Source organism: Frankliniella occidentalis, unplaced genomic scaffold, assembly GCF_000697945.3.
Source record: "Frankliniella occidentalis isolate FOCC.00 unplaced genomic scaffold, Focc_3.1 Scaffold90, whole genome shotgun sequence".
NCBI lineage: Eukaryota > Metazoa > Arthropoda > Insecta > Thysanoptera > Thripidae > Frankliniella > Frankliniella occidentalis.
In genome coordinates, this window is record NW_026267219.1 from 396,398 (window position 1) to 416,402 (window position 20,005).

Sequence of the window (20,005 nt, forward strand, 5' to 3'; positions counted from 1 at the left end):
TGAGGATGAGAGATTTCAAGGAACACACAACGGAAAAGGATGTGCACACTACCACGAGAGTGCGAAATTTCGTAGGCATCGTGCGTACAAATGGTTTTATTAAACGGTCTACATCAACAGGCGAACGATATCTGTATTCAAGTGTCTGGGGATAAAAATGAGTATAGGGTTTTAAGACATTAAAAAAATTGTGAACATAAATACTGTTTCTTTCGGAAATTTTTATTTTCAAAAGAAATACAGAAATAATGGAATGAATTTCTTTCATGCTCCATTCAAATAAAAACTGTTAATACTAAAAACAAAGATATTTTAGGGAGGTAAAGTTGAGGATGAAAATTCTTACATACACTGATAAATTCACATCAGTCAAACCAGTCCTGTCACTGATAGAATATTGTACTTCAGATTGATGAATAACTAACTGCCAAAATGAAAAACATATAGGGCAACCAGGCCACAAATTAAATAGGGCAAAATAAAACAAACCATATTACACTCAAAGACACAAATCACAGAAGTCAGAAAATGCTAGTGTTTGAAAGAAGTGGGAAGTACCATAACAAATGCAGGAAAACCTCAGACATGTAAAAGTGTTAACTCATAAACCAAACTTAGTCCACAAAAATAACCAGATAACTAAGCTAGTTCAATGAAATACCCCTTCAAAATGACTAACACACATTTCACCAATACCATATGTTCCAAGAACTAAAAGGCCAAGGAATTACATTGAAGCAGTCTCTTGTACTTATGCCAAAGGCAATCAATTACACTGCTACCTCTTTACACGTCTCATGAATCAAATTCAACTAGTATGGCATTCACTTAAAACATGAAGCTATTGCAACTTAACATGATTTCACAATGAGGATACATTGGGCAGAAACAAGAGTAACTTGCAGTTTTGAAGCTCGTCATTTAAGAATTACCTAATACAAAGGACTTCACGATCTGTCAACATTTAAGATGCTCAAACAAACATTTCTAGTGTATAATGAACAGAAACATTAAAAGTGTACTTCAAAATGTGGTAGAAAGAAAATAGATTTCAACATGACACAAAAATGATGCACAGCACACAATTAATACATTAGGCAAAAATGAAAGAGCCTGATAACAGATAGATAGTTGACATGAAATTGATTAGTATTTACGTAAGGAGTTTAATGGAGCCTTGTAAGCGTCAAAACGATCACTACTATAGCTACTACTGTTGCTGATGCCCATCTGCAGTGCAGAAAGTGCCCCAGGAGTAACACTTTGAGTACTGCTATAAAGAGGGCCACTGGTCAGAGGACGACTCCCAACCCCAAGTGCACTGCTACTGCCAACCCACCTAAAAAAATAAAAATTTTGCCAGTTGTAAGAAAAACAATTAAAAGAAAAGTGTCCATATAAACCACTCATGATATACGCACCGGTCAGAAGATCCAGACTCCATAGGTCGACTCCAGCTGTTTGTTTCTTTCCTCTCCCAAACACTACTACTAATATCTCTAACGCCTAAGCCAACACTCATATTGTTAAAAGGTTTTGAGGCTGTAGGTCCACTGCTACTACTGGAGTGCCAGGTATCTCCTCTATCACTGTACCGGCCACCATCTGAAAGGAAAATTATCATTATTTTCTGCATATTTTTAGGACTATTTGTGCATTTGATGTAGAAATTTACCCCTAATGGAATCGCTCTTTGATCTATCACTGTAACGGTCCCTCGGGTCACGGGCATCCATCTTCGATCGACTATCTGGTTCTGGTCGTCTGTCATCCCGACGGAATGAGCTGCTCGTGTTTCTATCATAGCGGCTGCAAAGTGTTATGAACCCGCATATTAGCTACGCATGTAACGCAAAATGTAAAATAAAAGTAACATACAATTCCCATCAGCACACAGGGTGGGGTAGGGTGGGTGGCAAACTCCGTCAGAGCGATTGGGAGTAATAGCCAATAGCTCGGAGGCAGCCGCGCCGGTGGGTTGTCTATACGCTCGAAGCCGAAAGGCGTCGTGGTTAGACACGATAGGCAAACCCATCCGCCATCTGCACGCGAACTAGTGTACTCATACATTCGCTCCGACGGCACTCGGCACCTACCCAGCATGAGACGTGTTAACTGAAAAGTTGACTTAAAATCATAATTTTTGTCTCACTTGTCCTTGGCTCTTGTGGGTGATGGACGACGGGTAGACTGGAGGTCACTGTGAGTCCTTGGAGGTGGAGCATCTCGTCCAGGACGCGACAAAGTGCGAGAATCCTCGTGGGTGCGACGTGGAATGCTGGCGGTTGTCGTGGTACGAGTGAAGTCTTTCTTGAAATCTGAGGACCTGTCGTACATTACAAGAGTGGTAAGACAGAGATATTGTATGGAATAATAAGTTATCAAGTATTCAATTTAAACAAAATTTGAAGGGAAAACTGGTTTAGAATTCTTCAAAGAACTGTTAACATGCTTTTGGTAAAAAGCAATCGAGACCCAAAACAGCTTTAGACTAGCAGTGATGGATAGGATGAAGGCCAAAGCAAACCATCAATAACAATATTTAGCGCAAAGCAAAAACTGGACAAATACAATCCACGAAACAATGACATTAAGCTATAATTGATGTTCAGTTTGAAAGAGTTTTGAACTATGCACATTTTATTTTTGTATTTTTTAATGTCTATTGTGGGTCTTCTCACTTTTAGTGAGTTAATAATCATGAGAGGAAATGACGCTGGTCAACAGATCCATGTAGCAAGACATTTTTTTGAAAAATAGATACAACTTTATAGCAAATAAAATTCTCTAGCTGATAATACCTTGAATCATGCTTATTGGTCGACTCAGGGATCTTCCTAGACTTGTCGGCCTCCCTTACTTTGCTTTCATACTGAACTCTACGACACACAAGCAAGAAGAAATTCATCACACATTGACAAACTCAGATACTGGTACAATTTCATTTCGATCACCTACTCAAGTCAGTCACAGAAAAAGAAAATTATTGTCAATACTACACTGGGAGAGTGGGGAGGGGAAGAAGCACAATCCACATAATTGATGTAACAGGGTACACACAAAACTGAGATGCATGAATGATGATCAACAAAAGTAAGATATTAAAACATTTAAGTGCAATGTAATAGAAACTAAAAAAACCTTCCAGTGCAGCAACTTTTGGAGCCTGTCTAAGAAATTTGTATACCAAACTTAACAAACAACCAACATTCTTACTTATAAGCTAGCATAAAGCCAATATGTATTTAGCCGTAAATTGAGTCTGACAGATTAGCTCTCTACATCTATCTAGAGCACGACTTCAAAGGATTGGAGGCACGGCAATAAAAGGCATTGTTCTAACCTGGAGTCAGGAAAACGTGGAGGAGGTTCATAGCGATCTCGTTCTGTGGCCAATCTCTTGCGGTCATCGGGGTAATCCCTAGCTCGGTCGTCTGGAGGTCGTTTAAGGTTCCTCCTAGCTTCTTCAAATCTATGCAATGGAAAGTAATAGTGTAATTTAGTTGATATAAATATAATGCAGTAACATAACAAAGGCCATGCGCACAAAATATTCCTAAACATACCTCAGCTGTTGCAGTTTCAGCTCCTCTTTCTCCCTTTCTAATCTTTCCCGCTCCAAACGCTGTCTATCCCTTTCCAATCTCAAAAGTTCAGCCCGCTCCCTTTCAATAGCTTCTCGCTCGCGGCGCAGCTTTTCACGTTCCCTGTTGACAGAAGTACGCATGCACTGTAGTGATGAGGTGGCTAAAGCCTGCATACACTTTTGTTATGAGGTGTGTACAGAGTATCAGTCAAAATCAGTCAGGACCAAAAGGGCATGGGATTAGAAGTATTGGAAATCATAGCATACCTCTCTAGCCTAACAGATTCTTCACGCTGTTTACGTTCAATCTCTCTTTGACGTAGAGCTTCATCGCGTCGACGTCTTTCTTCTTCCCTAAGCTCTCGTTCTTTTTCGCGTAAACGGTGTCTTTCACGCTCTTCCTGCAAAGTGGAGGGATATTTTTAACAATCATGATTCTAGAACTACATAACAGGCATTTTTAAAACCACATCAAATCATGAACCAGGCCCAGTTTAACATACCCTTATGTGAGTGAAAGTTAGGACATCAGGTTTACGAGCAGGTTGAGGAGATGACCTAGTCCTTGAATGACTGCTTCCTTCGCTCCGCCTTCTGTCCCTGTCCTTTCTTTCGTTTTCACGCCTCTCTCGTTCTCTGTTTCGTGCCCTGTCTCGAGAGTCATCACGGGTGCGAGCTGGTTGACTTTTGTCACTACCTTCATCTTTCACATCTTTTTCCTCCTTTAACTTGTCACCACCCTCTGTTGATTCAGCTTCAGTACTCTTTTTCTCCTCTCCTTCTTTTGACTCTCCATCTTTCTTAACATCTTTTCCTACACAGAAGTAAACAATTACTAAATGTATTGGACAAAACACAAATTCAGTCAGATCTGTTGTAACAATGACTCACTAGATTCATCTTTCTTATCATCAGCGGATGCACTGCTAGTGCGTTCACGCTTCCTGTCATCAGATTTCTTATCAGCGCTGTTGCTACCAGTACTGCTGCTAGATTTGCCATCACTTCGTTTGGGTGGACCCGTGGAATCGCTTTTAGCCTATAAAAACGAAAGGAGAGTGTTGTTATAAAGAGAGACAAATTTACATGGTTGATTGTACTGGAGTGCAGACTTAAATAACATACTCTTTCAACAGAAACTAAGCGCCCATGAAGTTCTGTGCGGTGTAAGTTTTGAATACATTTGGAAGCATCTTCACTTGATCCCATCGTCACATAGCCATAACAGCGAGCACCAGGGGTTCTTGCATTAGTGACAACTTTAGCACCAACAACCTAAACAACAACATAGATTGAAAACAAATATCGGAAAAACACACACATGGTGAGCAGGCATCACAGTTTTAAAGTCATTACCTTTCCATACTTGGAGAATACTTGTTTAAGGTCTGTTGCTCTGGTGGAGGAAGATAAGCCACTAACCCACAAATGTCGGCTGCTGCCGCTACTACTGCTGCTACTGCCCCCACTACTGGATTTCTTCGACTTATCTGTAACAAATTGGAGGTTTAGACGCAAAAGAAATTCAAATACAGTGAATTTTATTGAAAGAAACAACATTAGCATTACCTTTATCATCTTTTGGTGATTTAAGATCACTAGAGCCACTGCTGTAAAAATAAAGCAAAGCATATTGTTAAAAATGGTCAAATTTCATATTTAAGTTTAACATACATGCATTTATTTGTCTACACTACCCTAACAAATTATATTACTGAATAACTATAGAAAAACTGAATCTAATGAACATTTTTTCTATCTTTGTTTAAGTAGAAGGAGGCTGATGTTAAATAAAAGACAGGAAATCTTCTGGAAGAAAGTCATAACATTATGTGTGTCAGCTTAAGACAAGTATGAATCAAAAATTGTAAGCTGATGTCTCATGGCTGTGAGTAACAGATGAGTTGTGGTTGTGACTGGGGATGCTGAACTGGTGATCTAATTCTTCATAGTGAGGACAAGACAGGAACATTCGCCAAATCACAACCCCTGATTTCTTTCATAGGCCACACATAGAGGTATGATCAGTACTTCGAATAGCCATTTAACGAGTAAAATGACTCTGTAACAGAGAGCAAGGGCTGTTGGTTAAACTTTCCCAGTTGTAAAAAATAACCCTGTTTTACCAAGGAAATCAGCTGAGAAAATCACAGCTCAGCTCACAGTTCATATCAAAGGGGAACTTCTCAACCATTCACCCACTCCCTGAATTATTTGCAAAGATACCACCCACCATGACGCTTGCCATAAAAAAATTGGCAAGAAACTTCCCAAAAATTAGTGCAGTAGAAAACATATAACACAGTCCCAACCCGGAGGATTAATCTTTTTTTCCTCTTTCATTCAGTGTATACCACAGGAAGATTCCACTGTCGGCAACACTTAGAAGACATCTTGCCGCTGCTACGTAGGAACTCGAGCCACGGATCGCCAGGCGCAGCCACGCCCATCTCCAACGCCATGCAGAACCGCACGACGGGTCCGTCCGCTCCCCGAAGTCGAAGCCAGCAGCATGGATGGAGTGGACAGTCGGAGTACCGCGCCGGAGGTGGAGGGGCCCAGCCGGGGAGTGGCCCATGGGTACGCCTCGGCCAGGCTGACCGGGCTCGTCGACCGAGCAGGGGTGGGTGGGTGACAAGTTGTGGTGCTGAATACAAACCTCTTGCTCTCTTCCTTGCGATCTTGGCTCTTGTCCTTGCTGTCCGTGCCACCGTCTTTCTTCTTTAGATCTCCTCTCTTGTTGATGCTCTCATCTACATGGGAATCAGTAAGGGTTATTTATTAAGCCAGTGAAATATTTGTCGATCCGCGCCAAGAAGAATGGTCTTCACATTTAAGTCGGCCACCCTTAGCCCACTCGGCCAGGCTCGGTCTGGACTAAGTCCAAACTTAGCCTGGTCACAGTTGGTTCAGCCCCACCCAGCCAGCTTAGCACAGCTTGGCTCAGCTCATCTGATGAAGTTTCTTGTTGCAGTCCCTCCAGATGCCGCTGCACACGCTGGCAAATACGCAGACATGAGGAGAAGATGGTTTCTGTCTGACGACATCTCCACACCAAAAGCATCTCCCATAGTTAAATGAATTTAAGAAACATCATTTTTAAAGATCTACATGGAAAGTCAGTTTGATGAAGCAAACTAATTGACAAAACAGATGGGTGATAAAACTTTAGGAACAATTAGATAGATAGAAATACTGACAAATACTTTGCAGAGAAGACAAAATTCAGAGTTTAAAGTGAGGATTGCAGTAGGCAGACCATAGCCAGTACTGTCTTCTTGAGGGTTGCATGGCCGCATGAAAAATATTCATGTGTGTTGTTCCATTAATGGTTGGCACAAATCATGAGGATTTGGTTTAGATGGTGATGTGCGATGTAGTGCTGGCAGATCTTCCATCCACGGCAACGCCTCACTTTGGTGGGTCCACCACCGTCCCGAGATGCTGCGTCTGAAGTTCCTTGGCTTCCTTTGTTGTAGTCCTTGTTGGTAGCATGTTGAAAACTGATGCAGCTAATCATCTTGTCTTGCATTTAAATTGCATTGGTCTGCCTACTGATCCTCACAAGCAACAAAACTAAACTGATAACAAACAAAGAAAATTTGCCTTGAAAGGTGCTAAAGCCAACATCAATTTTACCTTTTGAATCCTTGTCTTGAATACTGTTTTCCTCCTGTAAAAGATCCAAAAGAATATTGGGGTTAATTACTTTTAAAAGAGCAAAACATAAGAGTAGTACAACACATTTGTCCAAGAAAGAAATGTAGATCAACAGTAAACTTGCACTTAATACCTCTTCTGTCAAAAGCTTCTCTTCATCTTCACCAATTGTTAGATTGATTGAATCCTCATTATCTATGCCATTTGACTCTGGTTGTGCCTTATCACCATCCTCCTGTTGAGTATTGGGGGTCTCCTTATCTTCTGGAACCTACGTACATAAGAAGGTGTAAGCAAAAATTCAATAAAAGCTAAAGCATCAATTAATTGTTATCCCAAAAAGGACAAACCTCCTCTGTAGGTGTTTGTTTTTCAAGCTTGTCTTCATCATTTGCTGGATTAGGCTTGGAGGTGTCATTGGTTGATGAATCATCAGGTATTTTTGCAGATCCACCGACTCCCTCTCCATCCGTACTACTGGGATCCATTGGCGTGTCAGCACTGGAATCTTCAGGAGGCACAACAGACTCGGTTTCACCGTTCTTCACTTCTTCAACCTCTTGTTGAGGCTCGTCGGTAAGACTATTATCTAATTCTTCTTCTTCTAAGAATTGAACAACACACAACAGATTTAGTAAATGCTGAAAAAAGTCACAAGACAGAAAAATCCTTGAAGCTGGAAAAGAATACTGACTGGATCCACTTAACCGCTTGGTTTGTTTCTTATCTGGAGATCCTATGTCGAAAATATATTCATCAGGATTGTGGCCTTCCTCAATAAGTACCTACAAGGTACAGAGAAAAGAAAACCGATTAGACACACATGAAAATACAAGCAGCTTGGAGTGCTGTAAAAGAGATGCTAATTTCCGAACTGGACCAAGAATTATGTGCACAGAAAGGAATGGCATTTGCATACTAATAATTTATCAAAGTCGACTGGGTAACCTCGAAATTCTACAGAAGGCAGAGGAAACACGGGGAAACAGGCTGAAGGGCTGAAGGAGGCTGAAGTCAAGCCAACTGAGTGTCAATTAACCATTGAGTTAAACAGAAAAATGAATTTGTAACATGAGCTTCAAAAGCTGCAGAAGAAATGGAGATATAGGGGTCAAAGAACTGTATGGGATGGGAGAACAGATATTTACGACGAAAAAGTGGGACTAAAATAGTTCCCTGCAAATGGCGACGGTCTAATCCAACAAACAGCAGGTCAATGAAACGTACGATGTATACAATTCCTTACCTTGCGCAAGCGATCACTTAATGTGTTCTTCACTCCTTTGGTGTCCAGATTACGCTTTTCAAGCTCGTTTTTTAAGTCAACAACCCTCAAGTCTGACAATTTACGTCCTTCTCCATCGGACGCCATGATTGCCGGAGATGGCCGGAAAACACATACACTGACAATGCACTGCACGTAAACGACCTCGATTCCTTTGACGTCGTCCACCACGGCCCCAAAGATTCTTTCAGATCAGCAGACAACAGACAACCAACAGACAACAGACTCTCGCTCGCTGACTCCAGCTAGTCCCGCTGTTTGCAGATAGCGCTTGCTTCGCGTAGATGCCGATGCAGATGCAAAGCGAAAATGGCGGATGAACAGGTGAGCTCCAAACAAAATGCGAAATTGATTGATTACTCTCCATTTTTGTATTAACCGGCCCAGATTAAGGGGTCCTGCTGTCATACTTTAATTAGAACACTTGCTGTGTAAAATCCGGCGACAACCATCTCGTCCTTGTCGGTCTGAACGCGCGGTTGTGCTGCTTCATTTTCTCTTGTTTTATGCCTTATAAACGCTAGATTTTTAAGGATTTATCTACTTAAATTCTTACACCAAGTTGAGGTGTTTGATCGTCACACATTTCCGGCTAGGAATTATCTAATTTCTTCTTCTGTCAGTTTTCCAATCTTAATTACCATAACCTTCCTTTGATTAACTTGTCTGTTCCGTCTACTGGTTCGTTGCGCCGTACGCCCCGACTCAGCCTCCTGTAGGCCACTTTATTTTGTTACTATTTGCATTGCTGTTTTTGAAAGTTTGTGGTGAAGTCTGTCTGTTGATTCGCGTCATTAAGTCGCTCAAGATCTTCTTTCTTTAGGCCTTGAACATGTTTCTCATACTGTTGTTGTGAAATGTCAGTTTTACTTCGAATGAAGATAACAACAAAGTTCGCAGCGAAATGGTACTCATAAATACTTCAACACTAACTCTTTTCCTCTCATATTAGTGTTTTGAAATAACCCAAACATTCCCAGTTTTGGTTTGTCATCACTTGTCCGTTTAAATTTGTGTAGACAGTGAAGCAATACAGTTTGTTGTAAGCATAACCTCCACATTAGGTCAAAGAGTGTTTTGATTGTGCACCGTTCAGTTACACATGATTTTGTTTGAATGGGTGGACATGCATCAAGTAATGAATCCATTCATGTAGTCTGTTAAGTTTACTTTATAGATTTGTTTCAATTCCTCCTACACTCCCACGTCGAGAGAAAAGTCAACTGTTAATACAACCCTTTCTTTTTTGATTCAGGAGGTGCGGCAATTGGAGTTGCTCTGCAAACAGTTGTATGAATCTCAAGACTCATCTCAACGTGTAGAGGCTGAAAAGGCTTTAGTTGGTTTTCAAAATGCCCCCGACACACTGTCCAAGTGCCAGCTCCTACTGGACCGTGGAGATTCTCCCTATGCTCAGCTCTTAGCTGCTACTACACTTACCAAACTTGTGTCCAGATCAGCTCAAGGTTTAAGTCTGCAACAAAGAGTTGATATTAGTAAGTATCAAGCTTTACAAATACTAGACCTCAATGTTTTACTTAATTCATGATAATTTAATCCTTTACTTATCCTCTAGGGAATTACATTCTCAATTATTTGGCCACACGCCCTAAACTGCCTGGATTTGTTATCCAAGCTCTTGTCACTCTTTTTGCTAGAATATCAAAGTTAGGTTGGTTTGATAATGACAAAGATGAGTTTGTGTTTCGCAATGTTGTCAGTGATGTGACAAAGTTCCTACAGGTTAGTTTTTTAAGTAATATTTTTCGTCATGCTGTCATATATCTGTTTCATATACATCTGTTTTTACTCATTATTTGAATTTTCAGGGGTCAGTTGAGCACTGCATGATTGGAGTTCAGCTACTTTCACAGTTAACATGTGAAATGAATCAAATATCTGAGGCAGATGCCAATCGTTCATTGACTAAACACAGAAAAATAGCATCTTCGTTTCGTGATACTCAACTATTTGAAATCTTCCGACTGTCTTGCACTCTTTTGGGAACAGCTAATGAAAATTGCAAAAGCCTTAATTTTAATGATGAAGGGCAGGTGAGAAATTCAGTGAATGTTAAAACTGTCCATTGAATCATTCTGTTCTGCTTTGTTTTCAAATTGATTATTCTTATTTCGATTCATTACAGCATGGACTTCTTACTCAACTTTTAAGATTAGCACACAACTGTTTGACATTCGACTTTATTGGAACCTCCATGGATGAATCATCTGATGACCTATGCACTGTCCACTGTCCAACAAGTTGGCGCCCAGCTTTTCTTGACTTTTCAACCCTCAAACTTTTCTTTGATTTGTATCATTCCTTACCATCCACTCTCTCACCATTGGTAAGTGCTCAAGAGTAAAAGTTAAATTAATCACACTCTTGCTGCGTGTCTGATTTTATTTTTTTATTCCAGGCGCTCTCATGTGTTGTGCAAATTGCATCAGTGCGGCGTTCACTATTTAGCAATACTGAACGTGGAAAGTTCCTCACACATCTTGTCAATGGGGTCAAACAGATACTTTTGAACCCTCAGGTCTCTTCCACAATCATGCTAATATGTTTCTCAGTGTATAGCTTTGTCTAACTTGTTTGTTTTTTTCAATTTTTTTAGGGGCTGAGTGATCCTAGCAACTATCATGAATTTTGTCGCCTTCTTGCCCGTTTGAAGTCTAATTATCAGCTGGGTGAATTAGTTATGGTGGATAACTACCCAGAAGCCATTCAGCTGGTTGCTAAATTTACTGTTGAGAGTCTACAGGTACAGTTCCTTCCCCAGAAATATTTTTTAATTTACTAAATTTTCAGTTATCTAACAGGCTCGTTTTGCTTGTAGATGTGGCAGTTTGCACCCAACAGTGTACATTATCTTCTCAGCCTTTGGCAAAGAATGGTTGCTTCAGTGCCTTATGTTAAAGCCACTGAACCACACTTGCTTGAGACTTATACCCCCGAGGTCACCAATGCCTACATTACCTCACGCTTGGAGTCTGTAGCTGTTGTTGTGAGGTATGAAGCACTGTTCTCATTTTGGAAATGTTTAACTTCCCAAATCCCAAATCTTTTTAATAAATTGCATTTCACAACTTTTAATCCCTTTTTTCATCAAATTTAGAGAGGGCTTAGAAGATCCTCTGGATGACTTAGGCATGGTGCATCAGCAGTTAGAGCAGCTTTCTGTGATTGGTCGATGTGAATACCAGAAAACTTGTGCTTTGCTTGTCACTCTATTTGATCAAGCAGCTCAACTCTACCAAGAGTTAATAAACACTCCCTCATCAGTACAAATAGATATCTCAATCCAAGAAGGTAAAATGAAAAAAAAAATCTAAAAATTGTATTCTGCACTTTATTTTTTGTTTGTTTCTATTGTTGTAAAATTACTTGTATTTTCTGTTTAACCCAATAATTAGGTCGCTTAACATGGTTAGTATACATAATTGGCTCTGCAATCAATGGCAGAGTGTCATTTAACAGCAATGAGGAACATGATGCCATGGATGGTGAATTGGTTGTTCGGTGAGTTGATAATCAAATCTAATTAGACTATGCAAGTGAATTTTATTGTTAAATATTTGAGCGTGAAATATTGATACTGTTTTCAGAGTATTGCAACTGATGAATCTAACAGATTCTCGACTACCCCAGGGTGGTTGTGAAAAACTGGAGCTAGCCATGCTTAGTTTCTTTGAGCAGTTCCGTAAAATATATGTAGGCGATCAGGTGAGTCACCAACATTTGAAATTGTAAATGTTATATGTAACAGGAGTTTTATATTATTTTATACATCGTAGGTTCAAAAGAATTCCAAAGTTTATAGAAGACTATCTGAAGTTTTAGGGCTTAGTGAAGATTCTATGGTTCTCAGTGTTTTTATTAGGAAAATGTAAGTCAAGTCCATATTTCTTTTCTACTTTTTTGTCTTGCTTTGGTATGTTTTTGTCTCTTTCTATATCTTAAATTGTCTTATCCGTTTCAGCATTACCAACCTTAAATACTGGGGTCGAAGTGAACAGATTATTTCAAAAACACTTCAATTACTCAATGACTTATCAGTTGGTTACAGCTGTGTAAGAAAACTTGTTAAACTTGATGAAGTACAATTCATGCTTAATCACCACACTGTAAGTATTTATTTACAACGAGTTCATTTTTTGCCACGGCTTCATCTTATGATCTTTGTAGTTTGTGCTCGCCATGATTTTTGAGCTGTAGACAGTGTACCCAATTCATATGTTTCTTTCTTTTTTCTCTAACAGAGTGAACACTTTCCTTTTCTTGGAAACTCCGTGGCTGTGAGTGAGATGCGCTGCCGTACCATGTTTTACACATCACTAGGGCGGTTACTAATGGTAGATCTAGGGGAAGACGAAGATAGATTTGACCAGTTTATGTTACCTTTAACAGGTATTTTTTGTTGCATCCTTTTATTTGTCTTATTTGAATTTTTGTATATAGATGGATTTATCATGCATTGTGTGATTTCAGCTTCTTTTGAGTCAATAGGTTCGATGTTGGCTCTGGCCGAATCACCAATGTTTTCAGCTGAAGAGGCCAAGAAAGCTCTAATTGGTTTGGCACGAGATTTACGTGGATTAGCCTTTGCTTTCAATACCAAGGCCTCGTACATGATGCTGTTCGATTGGATGTATCCTTTTATTATTCTCTATTAAGCTGCTTAACACATGAAATTTGGAAATTTTATAAGAGTTGCTCTGCCTATATCTAGTGGTCACCAACTGTGTATCAATGAAGTTTCCTTGACCCCTTTAAAAGATACCCTGCTTACACACCTATTCTTCTGCATGCAATGCAATTGTGGTTTAGAGAGCCACAAGTGACTACACCTGTCTTAAAACTTTTCACAGAGCTGGTTCAAAACCGTTCACAAAGACTTGTATTTGATGTGTCATCACCAAATGGTATTCTACTGTTCAGAGAAGCCAGTAAAATAATTTGTAGTTATGGTAAGTGATACAGTTAATGTTTATCTGATCTTGTGTAATTTCACATTTGACCCATCAATGCATTGCTTGATGTAACTTTTTGCTTCTAATTTTAGGGCAAAACATACTGAATGTAGAAGTGAGCAAGGAGCAAATGTATCCAATGAAGTTAAAGGGTATATCGGTCTGCTTTTCCATGCTAAAGGCAGCTTTATGTGGCAGTTATGTGAATTTTGGAGTGTTTCGTCTCTACAATGATGAGGCCCTAGATGATGCCCTGAAAACATTTGTGAAATTGTTATTATCTATTCCACATACTGATTTGCTAGTAAGTACAATTCTTTACTTGCCTGCCAGTTCTAGAACAAAGAATGCTATGTAACTTAAATGTTTGTTTTTCTTCAGGATTATCCCAAGTTGTCTCAAACTTACTATCTTCTTCTGGACTGTCTAGCCCAGGATCACATGAGCTTCCTAGCCACACTGGAACCACACGTGTTTTTGTACATAATGTCATCCATCTCCGAAGGACTGACAGCAATAGGTGGGACTCTGAATCATTTCACAGGTACAGTGCAGCTAATGAGGAAAGAAAGCAAAATGAGACCAAAACCCAACATCAAATATAGAACAAAATAGCAGCACAATCCAAACAGCTGATGCCTATCTATTATTTTGAGTGCAAATTTTAAACTTTTGTTCCTTAGGAGGCTTGAAATTGCTCACTCTTCCAAATCAAATGATTAATTCCCTGTTTCATTCATCTCCTTCGACCCAAATGAAAAACAGTATCAGAAATTATGTTTTCTTTTCAAAGTCTAAACACAAGATCAAGTTAGTCATCAAGGTTTTGATAAAAAAAAATTGTCTCAAAGGAATCTTAAATCATCTCTGAACTCTCATCATCTTTGTGTTGTAAATTGATCCAACATTTGCACCAGATTGCATGACATGCAAAGTTTGGCCTTTGCTCCCTAACATAACTGGATTGCTAGCTTTTAACATTGTGTTAATACAGCAATTGAACTTCATCCCAAATTTGTCATGGTTGTCTTGTTTATGATTTCAAAAAGTCATCATACTGAATTTATGGTCTTAACTGAACAAAGCCACATATGACATGGTTCTGGATTGTCAAATATGGATTCAGTACCACTTTGATAAAGTTTGTTTTAATTTCAAATTAAAGGAATATTCAGCAAAGATGTAAAGGTACTGAATGACATGAACCCTCATAAACGTTAACTAAAGACACTGATAGCATACCAGAGAGCGGCATGAAATTTTGTGTAACATGTGTCAGCTTCTATGTAGTGAGTTATTTGCATGATAACCTGCATGACAGTTCCATGGCAAATTTATGTGCTTTCTCAAACTGAAGGACTGCTTTCTGCCCGCTTTATAGTGCAGAAAAAAATATTGTGGCATAGGGCCAGATGATCTCAGAAGTCTTTTCAAAGTATGATAATTTAGTTTACAGAAATGTAATAATTATGTTCTTATGTATTCTTGTGAGTGCAAAGCAATCTGTCAGGTTTTCCCCAGCCCATTCTTTATCAGGTTTTAACATCTTTATTGAATGGAGCTAAGTTTTTTTTCTACTGATACTGTTTTGGTTTGGTTTTGGATTCAAAGAGAGAACCCTACCAATGACCCCCTCTCCCCTCCCCCATTCAATTTTACTGTTTAATAAAGAGAAGTAGTGATCTATGTGCTGTTCATCCCTAGGTATTTCATGTGATTTGGGAGTTTTCAGTTGTGGTTTGCTCTCTGGTCTTCTCCGTGTAGCTGCACTGTGCTATATTCTTAGACTTAGTAATTTTTTTCCTTCTCATAACTTTATAAATAGATTTTTAGTAACAACATCAATTGTTACTTGTTGCACCTATGTATTATGGCAGGATGAAAGAACTTTTTATTGGTTAGTCTTCAAAATTTTGCATGCATGTTGCTTTCTACTTTTACCATGTGTGAGAATTCTGCTGTTGATTCATATTTCCAGGAAGCATCTGCACATAATTTGATTGAAGCGTGTCTATTTTGTTGACTTGTGTGCTGAAATACTATGTATAATAATTTTCCTGTCTTCTGTACATCAAGATGAACAAAATTAAGTAACTTTTTAACTACAAATTTCAGCTTTGCATTTAATGACAAAGAAATTTTTCCCATTAGAAAAAATCGAAATTCCTTAAATAATTTCTTTCATAGGAAGTAAGACCCCATCTACTTAACTCTGTTTTTTGTTTCCTGTCTAAAATATTAATTTCTATCAAATTGATCTGTTTTATTAGTGTGTGTTAAAGTATCTGTTTTGGATACAGATCTTCTGTGTATATCTGTATTTGTACTACTAGTGACTCCAAAATCAACTGTTATCAACTGAATTAACATTGCGCTACTTTTGTTCCAGACACAATGGTCTGCACCGGATGCTGTGCAACCCTAGACAACATTGTAACACATCTTTTTAAACAGTTAATACAAAAAGGTGAGTTCTTTGAAAATCGTTTTTGAATTATATAGTTTCAGTACTTGCCTTAACATAGCCCATATGTTCAATTTTTTAAATCTAGGCAAGAAGCCTCGCCGAGGTGTTCAACCATCTTCGGACATGTTTCTTCAAGTCCTGGAGCTACATCCAGAGATATTACAACAGATATTATCAACTGTTCTAAATACCATCATGTTTGAAGACTGTCGTAATCAGTGGTCAATGTCTCGACCATTGCTTGGATTGATCCTCTTGAATGAAGAGGTGAGAAAGTAGCATCTCATTCCTTTGCAGTGATCTTGTATTGCTTCAGTTATCTTATCTTACCACTTTTACTGTCTTACTTTTCAGTACTTTAATCAACTACGTGAAAACATCGTGAGGAGTCAGCCTCCAGATAAGCAAGCTTCCATGGCCCAGTGGTTTGAGAACCTTATGGATGGTATAGAAAGGAATCTTCTCACTAAGAATAGAGATAGGTATGGTTCTTTTAGTTGGCTTGTTGACACCATGTGTCTGCTTTTAAGGACTTCTGTTTTTACTGGTATATTTGTGTGTTCAATCTGTTTTGCGTTTTACAGGTTCACTCAAAATCTCTCAATGTTCAGGAGGGATATAAATGAGTCCTTGAAAGGTCCGAATATGGTTGCTGCGGTTGTCAGTGATATGATGACCTCATAACACAAGTGTTTAATAATGGACTATACGAGCTGTGGCATTTCTACCTTCCAAAACATTGTTGATAGGGAGGTACAGTAAACCTATGTTTCATAAATTTTGTGTATTACGTGGTACAAAAGCAATGTTGAAGAAACTGCATCTGTCATATTGCCCAGAATGTCTGCTTGTCTTTTTATTAAGTGATTGTTCATATGATTGGAATTCCTCCATGGAAGTTTTTAAACTTTTTTTTTTTGTATGAAAAGTGTTGATAAATCTCTAGCTAGTTAACAATTTCAGTCGTACTTGTGTATCTGTGTGTGTGTCAATATGTTTTGAATGAAAATGGTCCTTTGTATTTAAATGAAACAAAAACCCTGTGATTAGATAATTGTTTTTTTGTGAAATGAACAAAATCAAACTGAAAGAAAATGAAGTACAGTATTTGTATACCGTTAACTTTTATTCCTCCTTTATTTGTATTGATATTTTACTGTGGTCTAACCATCCTGGAAGGTTGAGATCCTATACTTCAAAGTAATCATGTAGTGAACTGCACATCACTAGTGTGCATGTTATTAAAATGACGTATGGATGTGTGTGTGTGCCTGCATATGCTTTCTTGATTAAGGTGATACTTGTACAGAACTGGGAAGGAATAGTAGTTTTTTTTCGTGTTCTTACTGAAGAAAAAGAAATACATGCTTACTTTTTATTACATTATTTCGTTTATTCTGAAACCCAAACATTTCACAAGAAACAAGAAATACTTGCACATTTGCCTTGTTAGAAAAAGAGAATTAAAACAAACTTTGCACTCATATTACTTTAAACAGATCTCAAATGAGCCAAGTAACAGAGAAAACAATAAAGACATGAATAATCTAAAAAAACACAGTGCAATATGACTGACAAGAGGAATTGCATTTGTAATTAACAAGATGTCTAATATAATAATTGCAATTATAATCAAACAATAACATAAAATAAGAGAAAAAAAGATCAACACTTTTGTCAGGAAACCAGAGAACTCTCTTTGGTCTCTTTCTGGTGTCAAATTTTCACACCTCTTCTGGAGGAAGTACACTTGTTTAAGTGTCCATCGTCTCCTCTGTATTCATATCTTCCATGTCTTCATCATCTTTTTTTTCTGGTGGCTTTTCATAGGCCTTCTCCAAAGGTGAGACTATGACATCATTCCAAGCCGAAGTTTCTCCAGTAATGTCAGCTACAAACGAAAACAAGTCCACATTTTTAACCGAAATTCCCAACAGGTAAACCAATGTGGTAAAACTGGACTTACGCGTATTTCCCTCCAAGATGCGTTGGAATCCCCCATGAGAGAGAACTCTAAGTAAAGTTTGTGCAGTTAAGCAAACTAGATCGTGTTGTTCCAGAGTCATGGCAGTATGAACACGCATATTGTTTGCTTCACAGGGATCAGTTATGCCTAAAGCAAACAGATAATTAATATAAAACATACAAATGAAAGCCTGATAGGAGATATTAGTTATTAAAGAGGCTTACTTGCTGACCCTGGGAGAAATAAACCAGCAGCTAAAAGCTGCAGGCAACGACGATAGGCAATATTTATAGGAAGGGCTTGTCGACTTGGATTGTTTAGAATAGCATTGTGGGCCTGTTAAAAATAAAGAGTTAAAACCACATCTGATATGTAAATAAACAAGAAGACATAGAAAACAACAAACCAAAAGATCCAACATCCAGGGTGAAAGTGGTTCAAGACCATCAAATCTTTTTCGCAGGTCTCTTAGAAGACGAATTAACACTTTAATACTTGAATGGTGAGCATTTTCTTCAAACCAACGGCTAAGAAAAAAAACACTCAAGTTCAGTATGAAAGAAAAACTAGCACCACACAAGGATAATGAACTGTCAAAAAGTGTATCTAAAATACCTGTGACGAACTGCTGCTAAATGACTTTGAATAATTTTAGCATCCAAATGAAGTTCTGGACTAAGTTTGCGAAGGTTTTGAAGAATTGTTGTCACTAGAATGCGTACTGTGGCTCCTTGCATAGAGAGTTCAAATCCTCTCTCTGTAGTTGTCAAGGTAGCCTTAGTCCCACTGTCTTGGCCGCAAGATGTAAGTAAATCTTCATGAACCTTTTGTGCAAATTTGTCTACAGCTTCTCGAGTAGGAAAAGTTTTTAATATCACGACAAGATCCGCCACATTATGACCAGTAATCATAGTACCCTTTTTGTAAGAGCCAACCTCTCGCACCTCTTCAATTTGCTGAAAAATACATGATTAGGGAGGGAAAATAAACATGACTATGAAAGATCTCATGCAAATGTAAATAGATGTAGAAATGAATTGGGATTTGTAAAACTTACACAAGCATCAAATGTGCCGGGTGTGATGATGAGACCGTCAAGAACAGCCTGAACTTTAGTCACAAGGTTCAAAACAGCAGTATGCTCCTGTTGTGTAGGGGTCAAATCTAGGTTCCGTTTCATCAGTGCCTTTAAAAAAATAGAAATATAATAAGGGGGCGAGTATTTCGGGGTCCTGAGAGAATAATTTTATGAACAACCACCTACATTGGTAAAAGCTGTTTCATCTGGTGCAGGCTTAACTCGAGGAAAAGATGGTTCGCAAAGAGCCAAGTCAAAGGGATGACGAGGAAGATACATTGGTTTCACACCATGAGGGAGCGGTCTTGGGCCTGGTCGCATACCACCCCGCATAGGACCTCCTCGACCTCTTCCACGAGCCATTCTCATACTATGAACAGAAGAAAAGTTGACTTAATTAAATTCTTATACTTAAAGCAGGGTTTTTAAAAACACAAAACATAAAATGGGGAATTCATCTAAGAGAAGGCTTTTTTCTATCCACTAATGCTTCAATTTTGACCACCATTTCAGTAAACAGGGCCAATAATAGTGATAATATACACTAAAGAATTCTTCAATGATTAAAAAATGAGTATATTGATAGTATTTAATGGTTAGCAAAAGAACAAACTAGATTAGATTGCATCTAAACTCAAATTCTACTTCTTTGAGAAAACAAAAAAACAAAAAACAATTAGGTTTGATAGCTATTGATACCGGGTTAGAACTCAACGGAGTTTTCAATACCGGTGAAATAGTGACTTTTGTTACCTACGACTTAAAAAGAACAAAACAGAAAAATAGTAGCAGGTAAATCAATTTACCGAATACACAACCACACGTCACAACACCACAAAACTTTGGTTGTTTGCCCCTAGATTTGGGGGTTTGGGGTTTGGGCCCTTTTGGGTCTGTCAAAATAACGAAACCTTCCAACCAAACGATCGATGAGTACAGAGCGAGGCGAGCGCTTACGCGGCGAGTTTCGGAAGCTCTCCAGGACGCCAG

At 38.6% G+C, this 20,005-nt stretch overlaps 3 protein-coding genes across 6 annotated transcripts; 1 reads left to right on the forward strand and 2 right to left on the reverse strand.

Moving 5' to 3' along the window:
• Positions 1-201: 201 nt before the first annotated feature.
• LOC113204370 (SAFB-like transcription modulator) lies at positions 202-8,701 on the reverse strand. 2 transcript variants are annotated; one of them, XM_026419539.2, is made up of 19 exons: positions 8,493-8,701; positions 7,941-8,031; positions 7,597-7,850; positions 7,380-7,517; positions 7,226-7,259; positions 6,246-6,339; positions 5,156-5,196; positions 4,943-5,076; positions 4,712-4,861; positions 4,478-4,625; positions 4,090-4,400; positions 3,854-3,987; positions 3,567-3,707; positions 3,344-3,472; positions 2,802-2,879; positions 2,153-2,326; positions 1,676-1,809; positions 1,422-1,605; positions 202-1,339 (listed from the first exon to the last, which is right to left on the reverse strand). In XM_026419539.2, the coding sequence occupies exons 1-19, from the start codon at positions 8,616-8,618 to the stop codon at positions 1,147-1,149; spliced, it is 2,688 nt and encodes an 895-aa protein (XP_026275324.1). In that variant the 5' UTR covers positions 8,619-8,701; the 3' UTR covers positions 202-1,146. The 2 variants fall into 2 exon arrangements, with proteins under 2 accessions (XP_026275324.1, XP_026275325.1); XM_026419540.2 differs by lacking the exon at positions 2,802-2,879.
• LOC113204369 (exportin-7) lies at positions 8,699-17,352 on the forward strand. Of its 3 annotated transcripts, none has more exons than XM_026419536.2 (22): positions 8,699-8,855; positions 9,787-10,027; positions 10,108-10,274; positions 10,361-10,585; positions 10,678-10,878; positions 10,951-11,070; positions 11,149-11,295; positions 11,371-11,543; positions 11,650-11,843; positions 11,948-12,053; positions 12,140-12,257; positions 12,329-12,420; positions 12,514-12,658; positions 12,794-12,941; positions 13,023-13,182; positions 13,311-13,501; positions 13,597-13,808; positions 13,886-14,048; positions 15,894-15,971; positions 16,057-16,238; positions 16,326-16,453; positions 16,556-17,352. In XM_026419536.2, the coding sequence occupies exons 1-22, from the start codon at positions 8,841-8,843 to the stop codon at positions 16,653-16,655; spliced, it is 3,306 nt and encodes a 1,101-aa protein (XP_026275321.1). In that variant the 5' UTR covers positions 8,699-8,840; the 3' UTR covers positions 16,656-17,352. The 3 variants fall into 3 exon arrangements, with proteins under 3 accessions (XP_026275321.1, XP_026275323.1, XP_026275322.1); XM_026419538.2 differs by having other exon boundaries at positions 13,886-14,024; XM_026419537.2 differs by lacking the exon at positions 8,699-8,855 and adding an exon at positions 8,925-9,438.
• Positions 17,340-19,972, reverse strand: LOC113204375 (interleukin enhancer-binding factor 2). The gene is made up of 8 exons (XM_026419548.2): positions 19,822-19,972; positions 19,202-19,385; positions 18,995-19,123; positions 18,553-18,893; positions 18,344-18,464; positions 18,162-18,273; positions 17,938-18,084; positions 17,340-17,862 (listed from the first exon to the last, which is right to left on the reverse strand). Exons 2-8 carry the CDS (start codon positions 19,382-19,384, stop codon positions 17,726-17,728), a joined length of 1,170 nt encoding a protein of 389 aa, XP_026275333.1. The 5' UTR covers position 19,385; positions 19,822-19,972; the 3' UTR covers positions 17,340-17,725.
• Between the last annotated feature and the right edge of the window lie 33 nt (positions 19,973-20,005).

Bases quoted from the DNA above. Each gene is read 5' to 3' on its own strand.
- LOC113204375 (XM_026419548.2), bottom strand. From the start codon at position 19,384: ATGAGAATGGCTCGTGGAAGAGGTCGAGGAGGTCCTATGCGGGGTGGT. The intron at 18,894-18,994 runs GTAAGTTTTACA...TGTATTTTTCAG, and splicing joins CCGGCACATTTGATGCTTGT to CAAATTGAAGAGGTGCGAGA. The intron at 17,863-17,937 runs GTAAGTCCAGTT...TTTCGTTTGTAG, and splicing joins CATCTTGGAGGGAAATACGC to CTGACATTACTGGAGAAACT.
- LOC113204369 (XM_026419536.2), top strand. The intron at 12,258-12,328 runs GTGAGTCACCAA...TATACATCGTAG, and splicing joins AAATATATGTAGGCGATCAG to GTTCAAAAGAATTCCAAAGT. The intron at 13,809-13,885 runs GTAAGTACAATT...GTTTTTCTTCAG, and splicing joins TTCCACATACTGATTTGCTA to GATTATCCCAAGTTGTCTCA.
- LOC113204370 (XM_026419539.2), bottom strand. From the start codon at position 8,618: ATGGCGTCCGATGGAGAAGGACGTAAATTGTCAGACTTGAGGGTTGTT. The intron at 4,626-4,711 runs GTATGTTATTTA...TCGTTTTTATAG, and splicing joins GCTTAGTTTCTGTTGAAAGA to GCTAAAAGCGATTCCACGGG. The intron at 3,988-4,089 runs GTATGTTAAACT...TCCACTTTGCAG, and splicing joins TAACTTTCACTCACATAAGG to GAAGAGCGTGAAAGACACCG.